We start from the raw sequence: 20743 nt of genomic DNA, 5'->3' as shown, positions 1-20743 counted from the left end.
ATATATATTTCTAAAGGTACTATTGACATAAAATTCTCACCAGATGTCGGTAACAACCCATCCAATCCACACAGGCGAATAATTCAAACCATAGATGTCCATAAATTATGTGTAATAGTGAGAAATGACACCGGGAAAAGGTATTCAATGCGCTTACTGAAATATATTTAATACTTCATGCAAAAGCCTTGTTGCTGATGACAACTTCAAGACACCTCCCCTATGGAGAAACTAGTCGCATGCATTGCGCAGGTGAGATTTTGGCCCACTCTTCCACACAAACACTCTTCAAATCCTGAAGTTTCCGTAGGCTCCTTCTATGAACTCAGAAAATTAATGGAAGAAACTAAAGCTTAATTGGATTCAGGTCCGGTGATTGGCTCGGCCATTCTAGCAGCTTTATTGTCTTTCTCTGAATCCAATTGAGAGATTCCTTGGCTGTGTGATTGGGTTTGTTATCTTGCTGAAATGTTCACCCTTGTTCCACATCTTCATCATCCTGGTAGATGGCAGCAGATTTTTATCAAGAATGTCTCTGTACATTTGTCCATTCATCCTTCCTTAAATTATATGAAGTTTGTCAGTGTCATATGTTGAAAAACAGCCCCCCCACGCCATGATGTTCTCACCTCCAAACTTCAGTGTTACTATGATGTTTTTGGGGTGGTATGCAATGTCTTTTGGCCTCCAAACATGGTGTGTATTATGGCATCCAAAGAGTTCAATTTTCGTCTGACTGACCAGACTTTATTCTCCCAATATTTCACAGGCTTGTGTAAACGTTGTTGAGCAAACTTTAAATGCGCTTGAACATGCTTTTTTTTCAGCAATCGAGTCTTGCGTGGTGATCGTGCATACAGGCCGTGGAGGTTGAGTGCATTAGTTATTATTTTCTTCGAAACAATTGTACTTTGTGATTCCAGATCTTTCTGTAGCTCTTCACATGTGGTCCTTGGCTCTTGGACAACTCTTCTGATCATTCTTTTTAATTCTCTGTCTGAAATCTTGTGGGGAGCACCTGGTCGTGGCGGGTTTATGGTGAAATGTTGTTCTTTCCACTTCTGGTTTACGGCTCCAATAGTGCACCTTCAGTAGTTTCAAAATTATTCTGTAACCAATGCCATCAGTATGTTTTGCATCAATAAGGTTGTGAAGGTCTTCAGACAGCTCACTAGTTGTACCCATCATCAGATGTTTCTTCTGTGGCACCTTGGTAATGAGACACCTTTTTATAGGCCATGAGTTGAGCCAGCTGATATTATTTTGCAGTAATTGGCAGGATTTCTTTCTAATTACTGATAGATTTTAGCTGTTGTCGTGACTTTCCATGGCTTTTTGCACCTCTCTTTCTTCATGTGTTCAATATTTTTTCCCTGTGTCATTTCTCATTATTACACATAACTTAATATATGGACATCTATAATTTATTTGCCTGTGTGGATTGGGTGGGTTGTTGTCGTGTACTCTGGCTATGTACCAGATTGAAAATAAATCTGAACAGTGCACCAGAATCTTAGCAGAGATGCAGGGTTAAATTGAAATGATATACTCAAACAGCAAGGTAGCAAAAGCAAGCAAAGGAACACAATCAAGTCCATCCTTTTTTCCTTTGGGAGAGATTTTAACCCCTTCATGACCTTGGGATTTTCCGTTTTTCCGTGTTCCTTTTTTGCTCCCCTTCTTCCCAGAGCCATAACTTTTTTATTTTTCCGTCAATATGGCCATGTGAGGGCTTATTTTTTGCAAAACAAGTTGTACTTTTGAACGACATCATTGGTTTTAGCATGTCGTGTACTAGAAAACGGGAAAAAAATTCCAAGTGCGGTGAAATTGCAAAAAAAAAGTGCAATTCCACACTTGTTTTTTGATTGGCTTTTTTACTAGGTTCACTAAATGCTAAAACTGACCTGCCACTATGATTCTCCAGGTCATTACGAGTTCATAGACACCTAACATGACTAGGTTATTTTTTATCTAAGTGGTGAAAACAAATTCCAAACTTTGCTAATAAAAAAAAAAAATTGTGCCATTTTCCGATACCCGTAGCGTCTCCATTTTTCATGATCTGGGGTTGGGTGAGGGCTTATTTTTTGCTTGCTGAGCTGACGTTTTTAATTATAGCATTTCGGTGCAGATACGTTCTTTTGATCGCATTGCATTTTAATGCAATGTCGCGGCGACCAAAAAAAACGTAATTCTGGCGTTTCGAATTTTTTTATCGCTATGCCGTTTAGCGATCAGGTTAATCCTTTTTTCATTGATAGATTGGGCGATTCTGAACGCGGTGATACCAAATATGTGTAGGTTTGATTTTTTTTTTATCGATTTATTTTGAATGGGGCGAAAGGGGGGTGATTTAAACTTTTATATTTTTTTATTTTCTTCACTCCTTTTTAACTTTTTTTTTTACTTTTGCCATGCTTCAATAGCCTCCATGGGAGGCTAGAAGCAGGCACAACACGATCGGCACTGCTACATAGCAGGGATCATCAGATCGCTGCTATGCAGCAGAAATGCAGGTGTGCTATGAGCGCTGACCACAGGGTGGCGCTCACAGCAGGCCGGCATCAGTAACCATAGAGGTCTCAAGGACCTCTATGGTTACTATTCTGATGCATTGCCAACCTCCGATCATGTGACGGGGGTCAGCGATGCGATCATTTCCGGCTGCCCGGCCGGAAGCGCCGGTTAAATGCCGCTGTCAGTGTCTGACAGCGGCATTTCACTAGCTAATAGCGGCGGGTGAATCGCGATTCCACTTGCCGCTATTGCGGGCACTTCAGCTGTTCAAAACAGCTGACATGTCCCGGCTTTGATGCGGGCTCACCGCCGGAGCCCTGCATCAAAGCGCGGTATCTGACCTCGGACGTACTATCCCGTCCGAGGTCAGAAAGAGGTTAAATTCTTGAGTGCTTATGGGATATCCAGAATAGGGGATATGCTATAAATGTGTACGAGATTCGGATCCCTTCATTAAGATCTGCATCTATCTCGAGAACGGGGTGCAAGGTCAATGGGAATGCTGGCCATTTTTCCTCTGACCGCAGCATGCAATGAAGCCCTCTTCTCAAGAGAGATGTGGGATCTGAATCTAGTATACATTAATGGCCTATGCTATGGGCCGGTAACTGTAAATATACCCCTGGAATAGACATGTCATTGGTGCAAGTGCGCAGCCGCACCGGCGCCCAAAAGCTAAAGGGGCCCATTACCACCTACAAATCAGCAAGCAGCTTCTGTCATAGACAAAACTATTAGACCACAGAGGGTCCACGTAATGTTTTTGCACAGGTGCCCTTTTCTGTCTGTGTCCAGCTCTGTATATACTGTACCTGTTTGTTCATAAATACATAGATAATGGGGTTATACATAGAAGCCGTTTTTGCAAAGAATGCTGGGATTGCTGAGAGACGTGGATCCAACTCTATGGTGGGATGCGCTGTGACCAGGATAGAAAAGGCGGCATATGGCGACCAGCAAATGAGAAAAGCCAGGATCATTATTATAACCATCCGAGTGACTTCCTTCTCTGGTTTCCTGGAAGATGCCAGCCTGCTCTGAGTGTCAGACACCTAGGAAGAGAGTAAGTCACTAATGTCACTTTTTATTGCATTTAGGCTTACGATTTAAAACTAATGTCTTCTGTGTAGCACCAACATATTCCATAGTGCTGTACAGTTCCTGAGCTAATACCTTGTGCTGTATTTCATTAAAATGTAAGAATGTAATAAATTTGCACAAGGCAACCCTAATTCAATAATTTACTGTTGACATGTGCAATGTCCCATCATGCAATTAACGCAGTTTCCACATTACCACAATCCGACCAATTTGTTTTCAGATCTAGATACTTCAATATTAATCTCACAGATCTTTGGACTGCTGGAGATACTATGAAATGCTATTGATCTAAACTGAGCAGCACCTATACTCACCTCCTATCTGCTCCCCCAACGCATGATGTCTTCTGAAGCTCACAGCTGACGTCAGTGTGCACGTGACGGGGCACATGGCAGTGATGTCATGCACTCCTGTCGCTTGCACTCTGCAGAAGAAGACGTCACACGGCGGGGGGACTGGATGGGAGGTGAGTAGAATTGTTTACTTTTTTCTATGCGTTAACAGCAGCAGAACAGTGGACATATATCAGGATGGGGCTAAGGATAATGGACATATATATTAGCATGGGGGATATATACCAGGATGGGGAGCATACATACCAGGATGGGGCCCAGGATAAGGCATATATATACCAGCACATAATACTCTGCAGATAAGTAATTGAATACTGAAACATTTTGGAACGCTTTTCTGGAGTGTTACCTACCACCGAAATGAAACCCCAGAGCATGTAATACTCTATGAATCAGTAATTGAATACTGACATTTTTTTTGAAGGGTTATATACCACAGAAATGTACCCCAGAGGACATAATACTCTATGGATGAGTAAGTTAATCCATAAAACATTTTCTAAGCTTTTTTGGAGGTTTATATACCACCAAAATGTACCCAAAAGTATGTAATATGCTATGGATGAGCAATATAATACCCAAAACATTCTGAATGCTTTTTAGGAGGGTAATATACCAAAGAAATGTACCACAGAGGATGTAATACTCTATGGGTGAGTAAGTGATTACAAAAAAGTTTTTCAATGCTTTTTTGGAAGTTTACATACCACCGAAATGTACCCCAGAGCACGTAATACTTTATACATGAGCAATATAATTCCAGAAAAAAATTTTGAACACTTTTTGGATGGTTATATACATCTGAAATGGACCCCAGAGGATGTAATACTCTATGGATGAGTAATTGAACACTGAAATGTTTTTTAACACTTTTTGGAGTCTTGTATAGCACCAAAATATTACAGATACTGTATGGATGGCTAATTCAATCCAGTCAAATTTTCAGCACTTTTTTTGAGTCTTATATATCATCTAAATGTAACAGAAAGCACCTAATAGTCTATGGGTGACTAAATAAATCTAGAAATATTTTTCAACACTTTTTTGGAGTCTTATATTCCACCGAAATGTCACAGAAAGGACCAAATACTATATGGATGACTAATTGAATCAAGACAAATATTTCAACACTTTTTTATAGTCTTATATACCAATGAAAAATTTGTCAATGCTTTGTTGGAGTGTTATATGACGCCGAAATGTACCACAGAGCAGATAATAGTATATGGATGAGTAACTGAATACAGAAAATAAATAATAATAATTTTATTTATATAGCGCCAATATATTCTGCAGCACTACATTTTAAAGTGGACTTGTACAGACAATAAAATACATTACTAAATCACAATAATCACATGAATCAAGAGACTATGGAGGAGATGCACAGTGGTGCTGAAGCATGGAGCGCTTTGTGGGCGAGTGTCATAAATTTATAGTGAACTCTGTAGCGCATGGGTAACCAGTGCAACGACTGGCACAGGGTAGAGGCATTGATGTAACGGTTGGCGAGGAATATGATCCTGGCTGTTGCATTCAGTACAGATTGGAGAGGGGAAAGTTTAGTAAGAGGGAGACGGACTAGTAGAGAGTTGCAATAATCTGGATGAGAATAAAGAGCAACAGGAAACGTTTTTGCAGAGTCGAAAGTAAGAAAAGGTCAAATTCTAGAAATGTTTTTGAGTAGATGACATGAGCAAGTGAGTGATTGGATGTAGGGAGTGAATGAAAGTTCTAAATCAAGTATGACCCCAAGACAGCGGGCATGTTGCTGGGGAGTAATGGTAGAACCACACATGGAAATGGCAGTATCAGGCATAGGTAGTTTAGTGGAGGTAGGAAACACAAGGAGTTCAGTTTTTGAAAGGTTCAGTGTCAGATAGAGGGAGGACATGATGCTGGAGACAGCGGAAAGACAATCCCTGGTGTTTTGTAATAATGCAGGCGTGATGTCAGGAGTAGAGGTGTATAATTTGGTGTCATCAGCATGGAGATGGTACTGAAAACCAAATCTACTGATTGTCCAATAGGGGCAGTATACAAGGAGAATAGGATGGGGCCTAGGAATGACCCCTGAGGAACCCTGACAGTAAGGGGAAAAGGAGAGGAAGAAGAGCCAGCAAAGGATACAGTGAAAGAGTGGTCATAGAGGTAGGAGAAGAACCAGGAGAGAATGGTGTCTTTGAGACTGATAGTGCGTAGCACAGTGAGGTGAGGGAGAGCTGATGATCCACATTGTTGAATGTTACAGAGAGATCCAGGAGAATCAGCATGGAATAGTGACCATTAGATTTAGCTGTTAGTAGATCATTAGAGACTTTAGTGAGGGCAGTTTCAGTAGAGTGTAAAAAGCGGAAACCGGGAGTGGACCAAGCATTCCAGGAGGTTAGAGATGAAGGGAAGATTAGAGAAAGGTTTGTAGTTAGCAGCACAGTTTTGTTGAGGGATTTTTTTTTTAAAGTAATGGATGTAAGCTGGCATGTCTACATGAGGAGGGAAAGATACCAGAAGAGAGCGAGAGGTTAAATATTTTTTTTAGGTGAGTGGTGATAGCTGGGCAAATGGACTGGAGGAAATTTGAGGAAATAGGATCACTGGTGCATGTGTAGTAAGGTGAGAAGATGCAAGGAGCCTGATCACTTCTACTTCCGTGACTGAAATAGAGAGTGAGCTACATGCAGTGCATGGTATGAAGGGATTGGGAGAAAATTTCCTGTCGGATATGGTCAATTTTATCTTTGAAATAAATGGCCAGATCGTCAGCGCTGAGATCAGTGGTTGGGGCCTGCACTCTTGAAAAAATGTTTCAATGCTTCTTTGGGCTTTTATGTAACACCGAAATGTACCGCAGACCACATAATAGTATATGGATGAGTAATTGAATAGAGAAAAATGTTTCAAGGCTTTTTTGGAGTGTTATATAACCCCTCTGTGTTCCACAAAGCACCTAATTCTCTATGGATGACAATATAGTACAAAAATATGTGGACAACTGCCCTAGTTATATATTTAGCAACGGACTGCAAAGCCCTAAGTCCTGCCTAGAGACTATTCAGCCACTCTCCCTGCCCCTGCAACTCTCTCTCCCTCCCTAGACTAAATGCAGATTGTCTCTGATTCAAACAGCAAAGCACAAGATTAGCCCTTGGAAGGGCTGTTAGTATGATGGTTCAGCACCAGTATCAACACTACAGGGCTCTGATTCGTTAAACTGCACACATAGGCCTGGTCAAGCATTCTCTCCCTCCAATAGCAACTGTCACAGAGCTGTGCAATTCCATCACTGTGCCGAGCTTGGCGGCGCCTGTGCTTTTATAACCCCTAATAATGTCACACAGCCAGCCAATCACAGTAATGCCATTACCAAGTTGGATACGGCATTACAGCTATGTGCAGGCATGCTTATTGGCTGTGTCACGGGCACCAAACATGCGGGGCGGGGATTCGAGTAACAAGCACATCCGAGCACCGTGATACTCGAGTGATAACAGAGTATCACCAAACACTTTCACTCTTCCCTAATAGCCATCCGTTTTTTTGTGCCATTTGGTGTCCTGTCCTATTAAAGTCACACTGTCATATTATCAATCAGGCTTGTGAGAGGATGATTATAGTGTATTCATGGTGATAAAAAAACACCCATTTTCAATGATCAAATATTTCTCCAAATTGTAGATAAAAAGTAACCCCCGGGTATATTATTACAGTATATTGTGCACAAATCATTTATCCAAAATGCAGGAAATTTAGGCCTCGTGCCCACGTTCAAAATTTGGTCAGTATTTTATATCAGTATTTGTAAGCCAAACCCAGGAGTGGGTGATAAATATGAGTCGCCCGCCGGGGCCGTGGGGTACTCGGTACCGGGTCCGGTGTTCACAGGGGAATGTCACGGTGGCTGCGACCCGGTCCGTGGCCCTGGGCACCCATGTAAAAGGGAAAGGTCTTTAAAGGGATAAAGTTTATGTTCGTGACGCCACCTGTGGTATTCGGTCAGGGTGACCGACGCTGCTTTAAGGGGTCCGCTGGGGTAATGTTATGGCAGCTAGATGGTATACCTTCCCATAGGTGAAGTATATTCCCAGGGCTCCCGGTGTGTAGGTGGTGGTATGGTGAGGGGTGCAGAGAAGAATGAGGACACAGGATTGCAGTCTCTTTACCTTGTTTACTGTTGGTTTCAGCAGCCATAGTCCAGGGCACTGGATCACAGGGCAAGTAGAGTCCCGTTGGTTCGGAGGCAAGTCCAGAGTCCTCTTATCCAGGTGGAAAGTAGAAGCCTTCCTTTGCGCTGTGGTGGTGTAGTCCATTACTGCTAGAAGCTTCACATAAGGTCCTCACAGATGTTATCTCTCTCTCTCTGTCCCCCGGATAGGATAGGACAAAACCCATATGACTGGTGACTTGAGCCTGTTTATAGGGTCTCTTAGATGACCTGGCTCTATGGGGTGTCACCATGCCTCCTGGGTGTGGGTGCGGACAGGTAACGTGAAATTAGCTGTCCTGCCGGTCTCTGATATAAGGCGTGGAGGTCCTTACAACCTCGGTATTCCGGCTACCGGTGCTCTGCGCCTCAGAAGGAGGCAGCCTGCTTGGGGCTTCTGGTATCCTCTCCTGTGCTTCCTCTCCTGCATGCTCACCGCAATTCTGCTTTCTAAATGTCTCTTTCCAGGAGCTGCAGCTCTGGGGGCATGCACAGCTCCCTAAACCCTCTGTCCTTCTCAGACTGATGTCTGGAACTAACTAACTTTCCCTATAGACTACCAGTTATATATCTATGGGGAGTCACCTAGTAAATAGGATCAAAAGCTCCCCCTGGTGGCCTGGAGTGTGAATGTGTTGCATGTTTGTGGTACCTGGTTACAGTTATCCATTCTTGCCTCCAAACGTAGCATCACTCTCCCCGTGAGGAAAGCGACATTACTGTGACGACCAGGACCCTGGGGCACCACAAATACAGAAGTGGTGATGTGTTTCGATTATACTTTTCATCTGATTGTCCCACTCCTGGTTTTAGCTTACAAACACTGATGTTCAAATCCCATCCATGTCAATAGGAATTGAACTGCAGCACCTGGAAATGACCACTGCATGGTGCTATGCTGTTCTAGTTCCGCATATTGTTTACACCCGGACGCTGCCAGGATGAGAATTATGGTGTCAGCCCCTCAGAAATCTGGTCTATCCTAAAAGAGGGATGTCAATATCAAAGTATTGGAGACCCCCTTTAAGCTGCTCTAAAAATATATACCCTCTCCTGCAGGCAGACTACCCTCCATAGAACCCCACTGTTAGCATCATTAATCCCTCATCTAATATAAATATAGGGAAATAAATTTTAACATCACATTTTTATCATGTATTTTCTTGCCTAAACCCAGGCAACGTTATATATCCTGAAAAATACTGTGTATATACAGCTCACTCTTGCGGTATTATAAAAAAGCTTAATTGAAGCTTAATTCTAGACGTGCTAATTAATGTCTTACCTTCCTCAGCTTTCTCATTAACTTTCCATAAGACACAAATATAAGAATCAGAGGTAGAACAAAGCATGTCATAAGGAATGTGATAATGAAGGTTTGGTCTTGGATTTCTCCTGAATACCTGTGGCATAACGATAGGAAATTAAGAATTAGTAACTTAGAGAAGAATATGTAAAATTAAATAAACGCACTCTTGTGTTTTACTCCATGCGACACATGACATGACTAATTCTGAGAGATGTAAGCAAATATGATGAAGCATAAAGAGTTTCTCTTGGATGTTAACATTGATGATTCTGATCTCTGGGACACCTGCCCATTAGCTTAGCAGCTTATATGCCTGCTGATCTGTAGAGGTTCTAAAGTTAAGACCTCCACTCATCAATCCTAAGGATAGGCTATAATTGTAGGATTCTTGAATAACCACTTGCCACCAAGGGATTTAGGGCGGCACGCTGTTGCACAATCCACCTCCCCCCAAATACACCATAAACTACGGCACAAACTACCTCTCCCCAAATACACCATAGACTGCGTCACAAACCACCTCCCCCCTGAATATACCATAGCCTGGGGCACAAACCACCTCCCAAAATACAGTACAGACCAAAAGTTTGGACACACCTTCTCATGTAAAGATTTTTCTGTATTTTCATGACTATGAAAATTGTACATTCACACTGAAGGCATCAAAACTATGAATTAACACATGTGGAATTATATACTTAACAAAAAAGTGTGAAACAACTGAAAATATGTCTTATATTCTAGGTTCTTTAAAGTAGCCACCTTTTGCTTTGATGACTGCTTTGCACACTCTTGGCATTCTCTTGATGAGCTTCAAGAGGTAGTCCCCGGAAATGGTCTTCCAACAATCTTGAAGGAGTTCCCAGAGATGCTTAGCACTTGTTGGCCCTTTTGCCTTCACTCTGCGGTCCAGCTCACCCCAAACCATCTCGATTGGGTTCAGGTCTGTGAGACTGGTGACTGTGGAGGCCAGGTCATCTGGCGTAGCACCTCATCACTCTCCTTCTTGGTCAAATAGCCCTTACACAGCCTGGAGTTGTGTTTGGGGTCATTGTCCTGTTGAAAAATAAATGATGGTCCAACTATACGCAAACCGGATGGAATAGCATGCCGCTGCAAGATGCTGTGGTAGCCATGCTGGTTCAGTATGCCTTAAATTTTGAATAAATCCCAAACAGTGTCACCAGCAAAGCACCCCCACACCATCACACCTCCTCCTCCATGCTTCACAGTGGGAACCAGGCATGTAGAGTCCATCCGTTCACCTTTTCTGCGTCGCACAATGACACGGTGGTTGGAACCAAAGATCTCAAATTTGGACTCATCAGACCAAAGCACAGATTTCCACTGGTCTAATGTCCATTCCTTGTGTTCTTTAGCCCAAACAAGTCTCTTCTGCTTGTTGCCTGCCCTTAGCAGTGGTTTCCTAGCAGCTATTTTACCATGAAGGCCTGCTGCACAAAGTCTCCTCTTAACAGTTGTTGTAGAGATGTGTCTGCTGCTAGAACTCTGTGTGGCATTGACCAGGTCTCTAATCTGAGCTGCTGTTAACCTGCGATTTCTGAGACTGGGGATTCAGATAAACCTATCCTCAGAAGCAGAGGTGACTCTTGGTCTTCCTTTCCTGGGATGGTCCTCATGTGAGCCAGTTTCTTTGTAGCGCTTGATGGTTTTTGCAACTACACTTGGGGACACTTTCAAAGATTTCCCAATTTTTCGGACTGACTGACCTTCATTTCTTAGGCTACTTTCACACATCAGGCTTTTTGTTTCAGGCTAAATCCAGCTCTTTAGAGAAAAACCGGAACCGGAAAAAATAAAAACCGGAACCGTTTTTTCCCCCATTGACTTGTATTAGCGCCGGATCGCGCCGCATGGCCCTGCGTTCCTTCCGTTTTTTTCTGGATCCGGCTAAAATTCCGATTCCGGCATCTGGAAAAAACGTCTACTGCAACGTTTTTTGTCTCCGGCGAAAAAGCCTGAAGCGCCGGATCCGGCACTTACGGCTGTTTGCTACAATGAAAGCCTATGGAAGCCGGAAGGTGACGGATCCGGAAAAAGGCGGATCCGGCGGCCTGATCCGGTTTTTTAAACTGAGCATGCTCCAAATTTTTTTTTAGCCAATAATCTAGATAGGCTAGCCGGATCTGTCAAAAAAACGGATCCGTCGCATCAGTTTTTCAAAATCTGCGCCGGATCCAGTTTTTCCAACATTCGCCGGATTTAGCCTGACACTGAAAACCTGATGTGTGAAAGTAGCCTTAAAGTAATGATGGCCACTCGTTTTTCTTTACTTAGCTGCTTTTTTCTTGCCATAATACAAATTCTAACAGTCTATTCAGGAGGACTATCAGCTGTGTATCCACCAGACTTCTGCTCAACACACAACTGATGGTCTCAACTACATTTATAAGGCAAGAAATCCCACTTATTAAACCTGACAGGGCACTCCTGTGAAGTGAAAGCATTCCCAGTGACTACCCCCTGAAGCTCATCAAGAGAATGCCAAGAGTGTGCAAAGCAGTCATCAAAGCAAAAGGTGGCTACTTTGAAGAACCTTTGAAGAACCTTTTCAGTTGTTTCACACTTTTTTGTTAAGTATATAATTCCACATGGGTTAATTCATAGTTTTGATGCCTTCAGTGTGAATTTACAATTTTCAAAGTCATAAAAATACAGAAAAATCTTTAAATGAGAAAGTGTGTCCAAACTTTTGGTCTGTACTGTACAACATAGACTGCGGCACAAACCACCTCCAGACCAAATACACCATAGACTGTAGCACAAACCGCCTCCCAAATACAGCATAGCCTGTGGCACAAACCACAATCCCCAAATACATCATAGACTGTGGCACAAACTACCTCCTCCAAATACACCATAGCCTGTGGGACAAACCGCCTTCCCCTAAATACATCATAGCCTGCGGCACAAATCTCCTCCCAAATATACCAAAGCCTGTGGCACAAACCGCCTCCACGCCAGAAACACCATAGATTGCAGCATAAACCACCTCCCTCCCTAAAGGTCTATATGTATAATAGACTGTGGCACAAACTATATCGCCTCAAATACACCATAGACTATAGCCCAAACCACCTCCTAAATACACCATAGTCTGTGGTACAAATCACTTCCCTCCCCAAATACACCATACCTGTAGGCTGTGGAACAAACAACCTCCCCCAAATACACCATAGACTGTGGCACAAACCACCTCCACCCCAAATACACCATAGTCTGTAGCATAAAATATCTTTTCCCACCTCCTCCCAAATACACCATAGACTGTGACACAAACCACATCCTCCCAAATACACCATAGTCTGCGGCACAAATCTTTTACCCAATTCATCATAGCCTGTGGCACAAACCACCTGCCTCCAATTGCACCATAGACTGTGGCACAAACCACCTCCACAACCCCAGATACACCATAGACTGAGGCAACTGGAGCGCCCCGTCAGGGCAGTGGGGTACTCAGTACCGGGTCCGGTGTTCACAGGGGGATGTCACGGTGGCTAACCCGGTCCGTGGCCCTGGGATGTCCATATAAAAGGGAAAGGTCTTTAAAGGGATAAAGTTTATGTTCGTGACACCACCTGTGGTATTTGGTCAGGGTCACCGACGCTACTTTAAGGGGTCTGCTGGGGTGATGTTATGGCAGCTAGATGGTATAAATTCCCGCAGGTGAAGTGTTTCCCCAGGGCTTCCCGGTGTATAGATGGTGAATGGTGAGTGGCGCAGAGAAGAATGAGGACACAGGGTTGCAGTATCTTTACCTTTACTGAAGACTTCAGCATCCACAGTCCAGAGCACCAGACCACAGGGCAGGCAGAGTCCAGCCGGTTTGGAGGCAAGTCCAGAGTCCCCTTGTCCAGGTGGAGAATAAAAGCCTTTCCTCTAGCGCCGTGGTGGTGTAGTCCCTTACTGCTAAGCTTCTCATAAGGTCCTCACAGATGTTATCTCTCTCTGTCCCCTGGATTGGATAGGACATACCCATATGACTGGTGACTTGAGGTGGTTTATAGGGACTCTAGCACGCCCCAGCCTCTAAGGTTGTCACCGTGCCTCCTAGGTGTAGGTGCGGACAGGTAACGTGCAATTTGCTGTCCTGCCGGTCTCTGATGTAAGTCATAGAGGTCCTTACAACCTCAGTGTTGCGGCTACCGGTCTCTTTGCCTCAGAAGGAGGCAGCCTGCTCGGAGCTGGTCCCCTTCTGATATCCTCTCCTGTGCGTCTCTCCTGCATGCTCGCTGCAAAGAATTCGGCCTTCAAAATGTCTCTTTCTGGGAACTGCAGCTCTGTGGGCATGCACAGCTCCGTGGACCCTCTGTCCTCCTCAGATGGCTGTCTGGATCTTTCTAACTTTCCCTACAGACTACCAGTTATATATATATGGGGAGTCACCTAGTAAATAGGATCAGAAGCTCCCCCTAGTGGCCTGGAGTGTGAAGTGTTGCATGTTTGTGGTACCTGGATGCAGTTATCCTTCCTTGCCTCCAAAGAGGAAAGCAATGCCACTGTGACGACCAGGACCCTGGGGCACCACACAACCACGTCCCTCCCTAAGGGTCAATATATATAATAGCCTATGGCACAAACCACCTCATCCCAAATACACCATAGGCTACAGTACAAACCACCTCCTAAATCAGGGTTGGGGAACCTCAGGTCCCAGGGCCAATTACGGCCCTCGATTACCTTTTATCAGGCCCCCGAGCAGATTCTCTGGGTCCGCATTCTTGAGCAAGGAGCTGTATTTTGATTGCCACCAGGTCATTAATTTCTTCTTGCTCTATTAGCACACACACGCAGTGTTCACTACTGAACACTGAAGGGCATGCAATGAAAGATTACGTCCTGAAACCAGTGCCAGAGTCAGGATGCACTTTGTGGGCGGAGTTTGTACGGCCCCCGAAGGATGGTATAAATATCCAAATGGGCCTTCGCAGAAAAAAGATACCTCACCCCTGTCCTAAATGCACCATAGTCTGCGGCACAAATCACTTCCCTCCCCAAATACACCATACCTGTAGGTTGTGGAACAAACCACCTCCCCCCAAATAAACCATAGACTGTGGCACAAACCACCTCCCTCCCCAAATACACCATAGACTGTGTCACAAACCACTTCCTCCCCCAAATACACCATAGACTGTCACAAACCACTTCCTCCCCCAAATACACCATAGACTGTCACAAACCACTTCCTTCCCCAAATACACCATAGATTGTAGCACAAACCATCTACCCTTCCAGCCTCAAATACACCATAGACTGTAGCGCAAATCACCTCCTCTGAAATACTCCATAGACTGTGACACAAACCATCTCCTCCCAAACACACCATAGACGCTATAACTACCATAAGACACGTAAAATGATCTTGTATGGCATAAATGACATTGTTTGGAAACAATCATTGTTTCATGCTGGTTGCAAAGAGAAATGAGTTGCTCAAAACTATATGGTCTCCGTAATTTAGATTTTTATCTTAATGCAGAACACATTTAGCAAGGACAGAATTTTTCCTTATTTATATAAATCTGACATATTTTACAGAAAGATACATGTTCCACGGAAAATTGAATTTCCTTATGTCGGAAAACATGACTGATTAGCGTTTGTTCCCACTAATTTTTTAATTGCTGCGGATAATGTTCTAGACATTAGTATTCTGACAACATCACAGGTTAGTTAAGAGAAGCGTGTTTATCATATAACCCAATGTTACAACCCAGCGGCGATAACAAAGCCAGAGACAGGTGTCAGCCCAGGGATTTGATCTGCAGATCGACAGTGAACAGTTTCGGGGCAATGAAACACACTCTGAACGGGATTATAAGCATCTTCATGTGGAATATATTATAGCAGCCGGCAAAAGCTGATTGTTTGTATGCTCTAGCCTCTTACGAATAGCGAGGTACCTCGCAAATATTTAATGTTATTATAGTTAACCAACAAGGTTTTTATATGAATAATATATGTATGACTTTCCGGGTTTTATTTCTTCATGTTTTTCCCCTAAATGATCCTATTGACCTATAATGTATTTGATAGATTTACACAAAGGATGGAACACATGAAACTTTGTTATTGTTGAGCAAACTTTATGGAGCGGGGTACCATGGCACCAGTGTGGGCAGAGCATTACCTATGGGTGTAGGTGCAATCAGGGTACCTGTCCCTCCGTTATGCTGCCCTCAGATGGAACATTAAAAAATACGGATAAATTCTCTTTAAAATCTGAAATGTAGCAGAATTTAATGATTGAAAAAGGACAACTGCATGGCACTAATTGCTCATTGTGCTGCCAACATATATAGAATGTTTTAGGTATATATGTGTGATAATGCTGCTTAAACACAAGACCAGCAGCAGCAGTTACAAAACTAGACAAGTGCGAGTCCCCCGATTATTTCATGTAGCCAAAGTGGGGAGCTATACCAACTCTGCTGCAATACCATCCGCCCCAGTGGACCCCTTTAAGCAGCGTCGGCCATCTCTGGCCAAGTACCACAGGTGATGTCAAGAACACTTATCCCATAAACTCTATTCCCTTTTTTCATATTTTATTGGATGCCCAGGGTCACGGACCGGGTCATTGCTGCGGTGACACTTCCCCTTTAAGAACTGTGCCGACCCAGTACCGAGTACCGCACGGTCCTAGCGGGCACTCCATTTTGGCATCGCAAGCAGGATGGACCGACCCAGCAAACTGCGCCAGAGACTGTGTTGAACTGTTAATTTGCCGCCATTGCTGTTCTACACGGTGCGTCGGGGGTGTCATCAAGGGCGGCACCAGGGCAAGGGTGCGAAATTCATGGCCGCACACTCTAAGTATTTCTGTACCCTAAGAACATGTCAGTCAGCTAGTGAGATCCGCCTCCTGATCCTTGATGGTGGGAAAAAGATGCCCCGCCCATGAAGGAGAGAGCGGGAACCGGACCTAGGTACAACGAAGGACCTGGACGACAAGATGGCGAGTGGCAGAGACCCAGAGTGTGGGGTGGAAGCAGAGGGCTCCCCCAGCCAACAGGATGGAAGCCACAGCCAGCCGTCAACAGAGGTCCCAGAGTTCCTGGGAGCTGAAGTGGAGGAGCTCAGCAACCAACTACTGTGGATGCAGTTAACTACCGTGTCCAGATGGAAAGTGGCCTTGAAGGTGAAGTTGGTGGAGCAGCGTTCTATCAGGCGGCCCCTGATGTCAGCAGAGGAGACAATCGACACCGGGACACAGCTACAAGCAGGTACTGTCACTGACCCTGCCCCAGTAGCCGAGGAACTCCTAGCGGGCCCGTTGGCTGCACTGCCACTCTGCGAACCCGGCCGGATTCGTACACTTTGGGACTGGGACCAGTCCTCGGGTATAGAGGGCCACCTGGGGGCTCTGCTCCAATCCATCAATCCACCGGGGGAAGTATACGCCGAGAGAATGGAATACTGCTGGGTAAACCCTGGAACAGACTTAATCAGGTTCCCCGGGGGAAGAACAAAAGAGGGTGGAAGTCCTTAGCTGGGGGGAATACTAACAGCAAATAGCCCTTAAATGGGAGGAGGACAAAGGATGCCAGGCCAGCGTAAGGCAATTGTTGAAAGGGATCTGCAAGCCAAAGCCCAGACCGCAGAGACAGACACGCAAACTGGGGTCCGCTGAGGCAGGGCACCGTAGTTACCTGCAGACTAAAAGGAGGCTGGGAGTTTATAAAGGAGCCCAACTTACTGTCAGAGGTGTTCGTCAACCGAAGGGATGTAGAATTTCACCTCCTGGAAGGGCACCCGGATAGGGACTTGTATCCAGGGGACAGTATAACCTACACCCGGCATTTTGGCGAGAAGGGATGGTACGCCTTGAATGTCAGGAAGTGCAAATACCCTGCTCCTGATTCAGAGAATGATTCAGAGGCCGAAGACACCAGCAGCATCAACTCATCTAGTGCCAAAGCGGTTGCAGCTGCCACTTCAACTGCAGCACCAACCCCTAAAGCCTACACTAAAACAACAGTCTGCACACTGACTACTACCGAGACTGCAGTGGCAACAACATCAGTTACAGTACGTATCCAGGCCACACAGACCCCAGTGGCAGGACATAACCTGACCGTGCATGATTTCATAGGCCATGACCTTTTTGTGTTACCAGGAGTAACACTAGCCCATGAAATTCCCCACCCAGGAAGTAGCCAGCACCAGGTACTGCCTTGGAAACAGCAAGATTAGTGAAGCTATAAATAAAAGTATGACTGTAAAAAGTTAAAGTTACTGTTATCTGGTTAGGTTTCGCAAGTTGAAAAGACTGCAGAATCATGAACAATGCATGATCAAAAGCTTTTTGTGTACATAGTTAGCACTTCTTATGGTGCTTCTTATTGGTTTTCCATGTAACCAGTGAAGATACCGTTTGTTGCTTGCACTAAAAGTTTATTTGCCTTAAAGTGACCAAGAACCAAAACTGTCTGGCATGGCCAAAGCAGAGGTCTAACCGGGAGATCAGCCATGCCTTGTAGCCATGCCCAATGCCTATATTGGGGGTTTGAGACGGGTCCCCCCATCCTGCACTCAAGATAAGAAAAAGCACTACCTCAGTTCCCGAATAAGTTGACTCTGTTGCACCTTGCTAAAGAAAAGTGTTATTAGATAAATATTTCTTGTTGCCAGGAAAAGTTTACCGGTAATATTTTATATTTCACATATGGACAAGTAACTTTATTGGAGTTTTATTTATATGTATATATATGTTGTGAATTCTGCTCTTGGGCTCCCTCCGGTGGTTATAAGTGGTAGTGCTGCTGTTTGTCCTTCACAGCAGTCATCAGGTGTTTCCACTTCGGACTGGGCTATTTAGTCTGGCTTCACCCTTTAGTGAGTGCCAGTTGTTCATTGTTTCTGGAGGATTCACATCCCTTCCTGGTCGCTCCTGCTTGCTGTTCATTTCTACAAGATAAGTTCTGCTTGTTTTGCTGCCCACATGTTGTGGGCCTCATTGTTCAGTGCATTGCATGTTTTTTCTTGTCCAGCTTAATCTGTGTAAGGATTTATGCAGCCAAGCTGGAATCTCTGGAGAGGCAGATATACCCTCCATGTCTTTAGTTAGATGTGGAGTTTTTTGTATTTTCTGTGGTGGACATTTCCTAGTATTTTAATACTGACCGCATAGTTCTCTGTCCTATCTTTCCTATCTAGCTAGATTGGCCGCCTTTGCTAAATTCTGTTTTCAGTCTGTGTATGTTTTTTCCTCTCCTCTCACAGTCAAGATTTGTGGGGGGCTGCCTATCCTTTGGGAATTTTCTCTGAGGCAAGATAGTTTTCCCTTTTCTATCTATAGGGTTAATTAGTCCTCCGGCTGTGTCGAGGTGTCTAGGATTGGTAGGTACATCCCACGGCTACTTCTAGTTGCGGTGTTAAGTTCAGGGTCTGCGGTCAGTACAGTTACCACATTCTCCAGAGTACGTCTCATGCCGCTCCTAGGCCACCAGATCATAACAGTACAACTGGCCAACAATGAGTTAACCGCATCTCAGAAGAAGGGAAAGAAAGTGCTGAGCCATTTTTTTTTCTGTACTCTGTTGTGGTTTTTTTTCCCTCTTTACCTCTGGGTGGCTCAGGAGTTAGGCGCTGACATGGATGTTCAGGGACTTGCTTCTCGTGTGGATAAACTTGCTGCTAGAGTACAGGGTATTTCTGATTATATCGTGCAGACTCCGGTTTTAGAGCCTAGAATTCCTACTCCTGATCTGTTTTTTGGGGACAGGTCCAAATTTTTGAGCTTTAAAAATAACTGTAATCTGTTTTTTGCTCTGAAGCCCCGTTCCTCTGGTGATCCCATCCAGCAGGTAAAAATTGTCATATCTCTGTTGCGTGGCGACCCTCAGGATTGGGCATTTTCCCTGGAATCTGGGAATCCGGCCTTGCTTAATGTAGACACCTTTTTTCAGGCGCTTGGGTTATTGTATGATGAACCTAATTCTGTGGATCATGCTGAGAAAACCTTGTTGGCCCTGTGTCAGGGTCAAGAAGCGGCAGAATTGTATTGCCAGAAATTTAGAAAATGGTCTGTGCTTACTAAATGGAATGAGGATGCTTTGGCGGCAATTTTCAGAAAGGGTCTTTCTGAATCCATTAAAGATGTTATGGTGGGGTTCCCCACGCCTGCAGGTCTGAGTGATTCTATGTCTCTGGCCATTCAAATTGATCGGCGCTTGCGTGGGCGCAGAGTTGTGCACACTATGGCGTTGTCTTCCGAGCGGAGTCCTGAGCCTATGCAGTGTGATAGGATTGTGTCTAGAGCTGAACGACAAGGATTCAGACGCCAGAATAGGTTGTGCTTTTACTGCGGCGATTCTGCTCATGTTATTTCTGATTGCCCTAAGCGTGCCAAGAAAATCGCTAATTCCGTTACCATCAGTACTGTACAACCTAAATTTCTGTTATCTGTGACCCTGATCTACTCATTATAGTCATTTTCTGTCATGGCATTTGTGGATTCAGGCGCCGCTTTAAATTTAATGGACTTAGAATTTTCCAGATGTTGTGGTTTTCCCTTACAGCCTTTGCAGAGTCCTATCCCTTTGAGGGGCATTGATGCTACACCATTGACTAAAAATAAACCTCAGTTTTGGACACAGCTAACCATGTGCATGGCGCCAGCCCATCAGAAAGATTGTCGTTTTCTGGTGTTGCATAATTTGCATGATGCTATTGTGCTGGGGTTTCCATGGTTACAGGTGCATAATCCGGTGTTGGATTGGAATCTATGTCTGTGACTAGTTGGGGTTGTCAGGGGGTTCATGATGACGTTTCTTTGATGTCAATTTCCTCCTCCCCCTCTTCTGAAATTCCTGAGTTTCTGTCAGATTTCCAGGATGTTTTCGATGAGCCCAAGTCCAGTTCCCTTCCACCGCATAGGGACTGTGATTGTGCTATTGACTTGATTCCAGGCTGTAAGTTCCCTAAGGGCCGACTTTTCAACCTGTCTGTGTCTGAACATGCCGCCATGTGGAGTTATGTTAAGGAGTCTTTGGAGAAGGGGCATATTCGGCCATCTTCTCCATTGGGAGCAGGTTTTTTTTTTGTTGCCAAGAAGGATGGCTCCTTGAGACCCTGTATTGATTATCGCCTCTTGAATAAGATCATGGTCAAATTCCAATACCCTTTGCCTTTGCTTTCTGATTTGTTTGCCAGGATTAAGGGGGCTAGTTGGTTTACTAAGATTGACCTTCGAGGGGCATATAATCTTGTTCGTATTAAGCAGGGTGA

The 20743-nt window shown here is 44.4% G+C and overlaps 1 protein-coding gene across 1 annotated transcript in view; it reads right to left on the bottom strand.

Annotated features, from left to right (window-relative positions):
• Positions 1-20743, bottom strand: part of LOC143769724 (vertebrate ancient opsin-like) — a 57927-nt gene that overhangs the window by 2079 nt on the left and 35105 nt on the right. The window contains exons 3-4 of the mRNA XM_077258531.1: positions 9461-9578; positions 3333-3572 (exon numbers count right to left, since the gene is read on the bottom strand). Of these exons, the coding sequence (XP_077114646.1) occupies positions 3333-3572; positions 9461-9578 (358 nt within the window). The remainder of the gene's footprint in view (positions 1-3332; positions 3573-9460; positions 9579-20743) is intronic.

The sequence above is a fragment of the Ranitomeya variabilis genome, chromosome 4 (genome assembly GCF_051348905.1).
Source record: "Ranitomeya variabilis isolate aRanVar5 chromosome 4, aRanVar5.hap1, whole genome shotgun sequence".
Lineage (NCBI taxonomy): Eukaryota > Metazoa > Chordata > Amphibia > Anura > Dendrobatidae > Ranitomeya > Ranitomeya variabilis.
The sequence above is the reverse complement of the archived record's forward strand: the minus strand, read 5'-3'. Positions and strand labels throughout refer to the sequence as shown.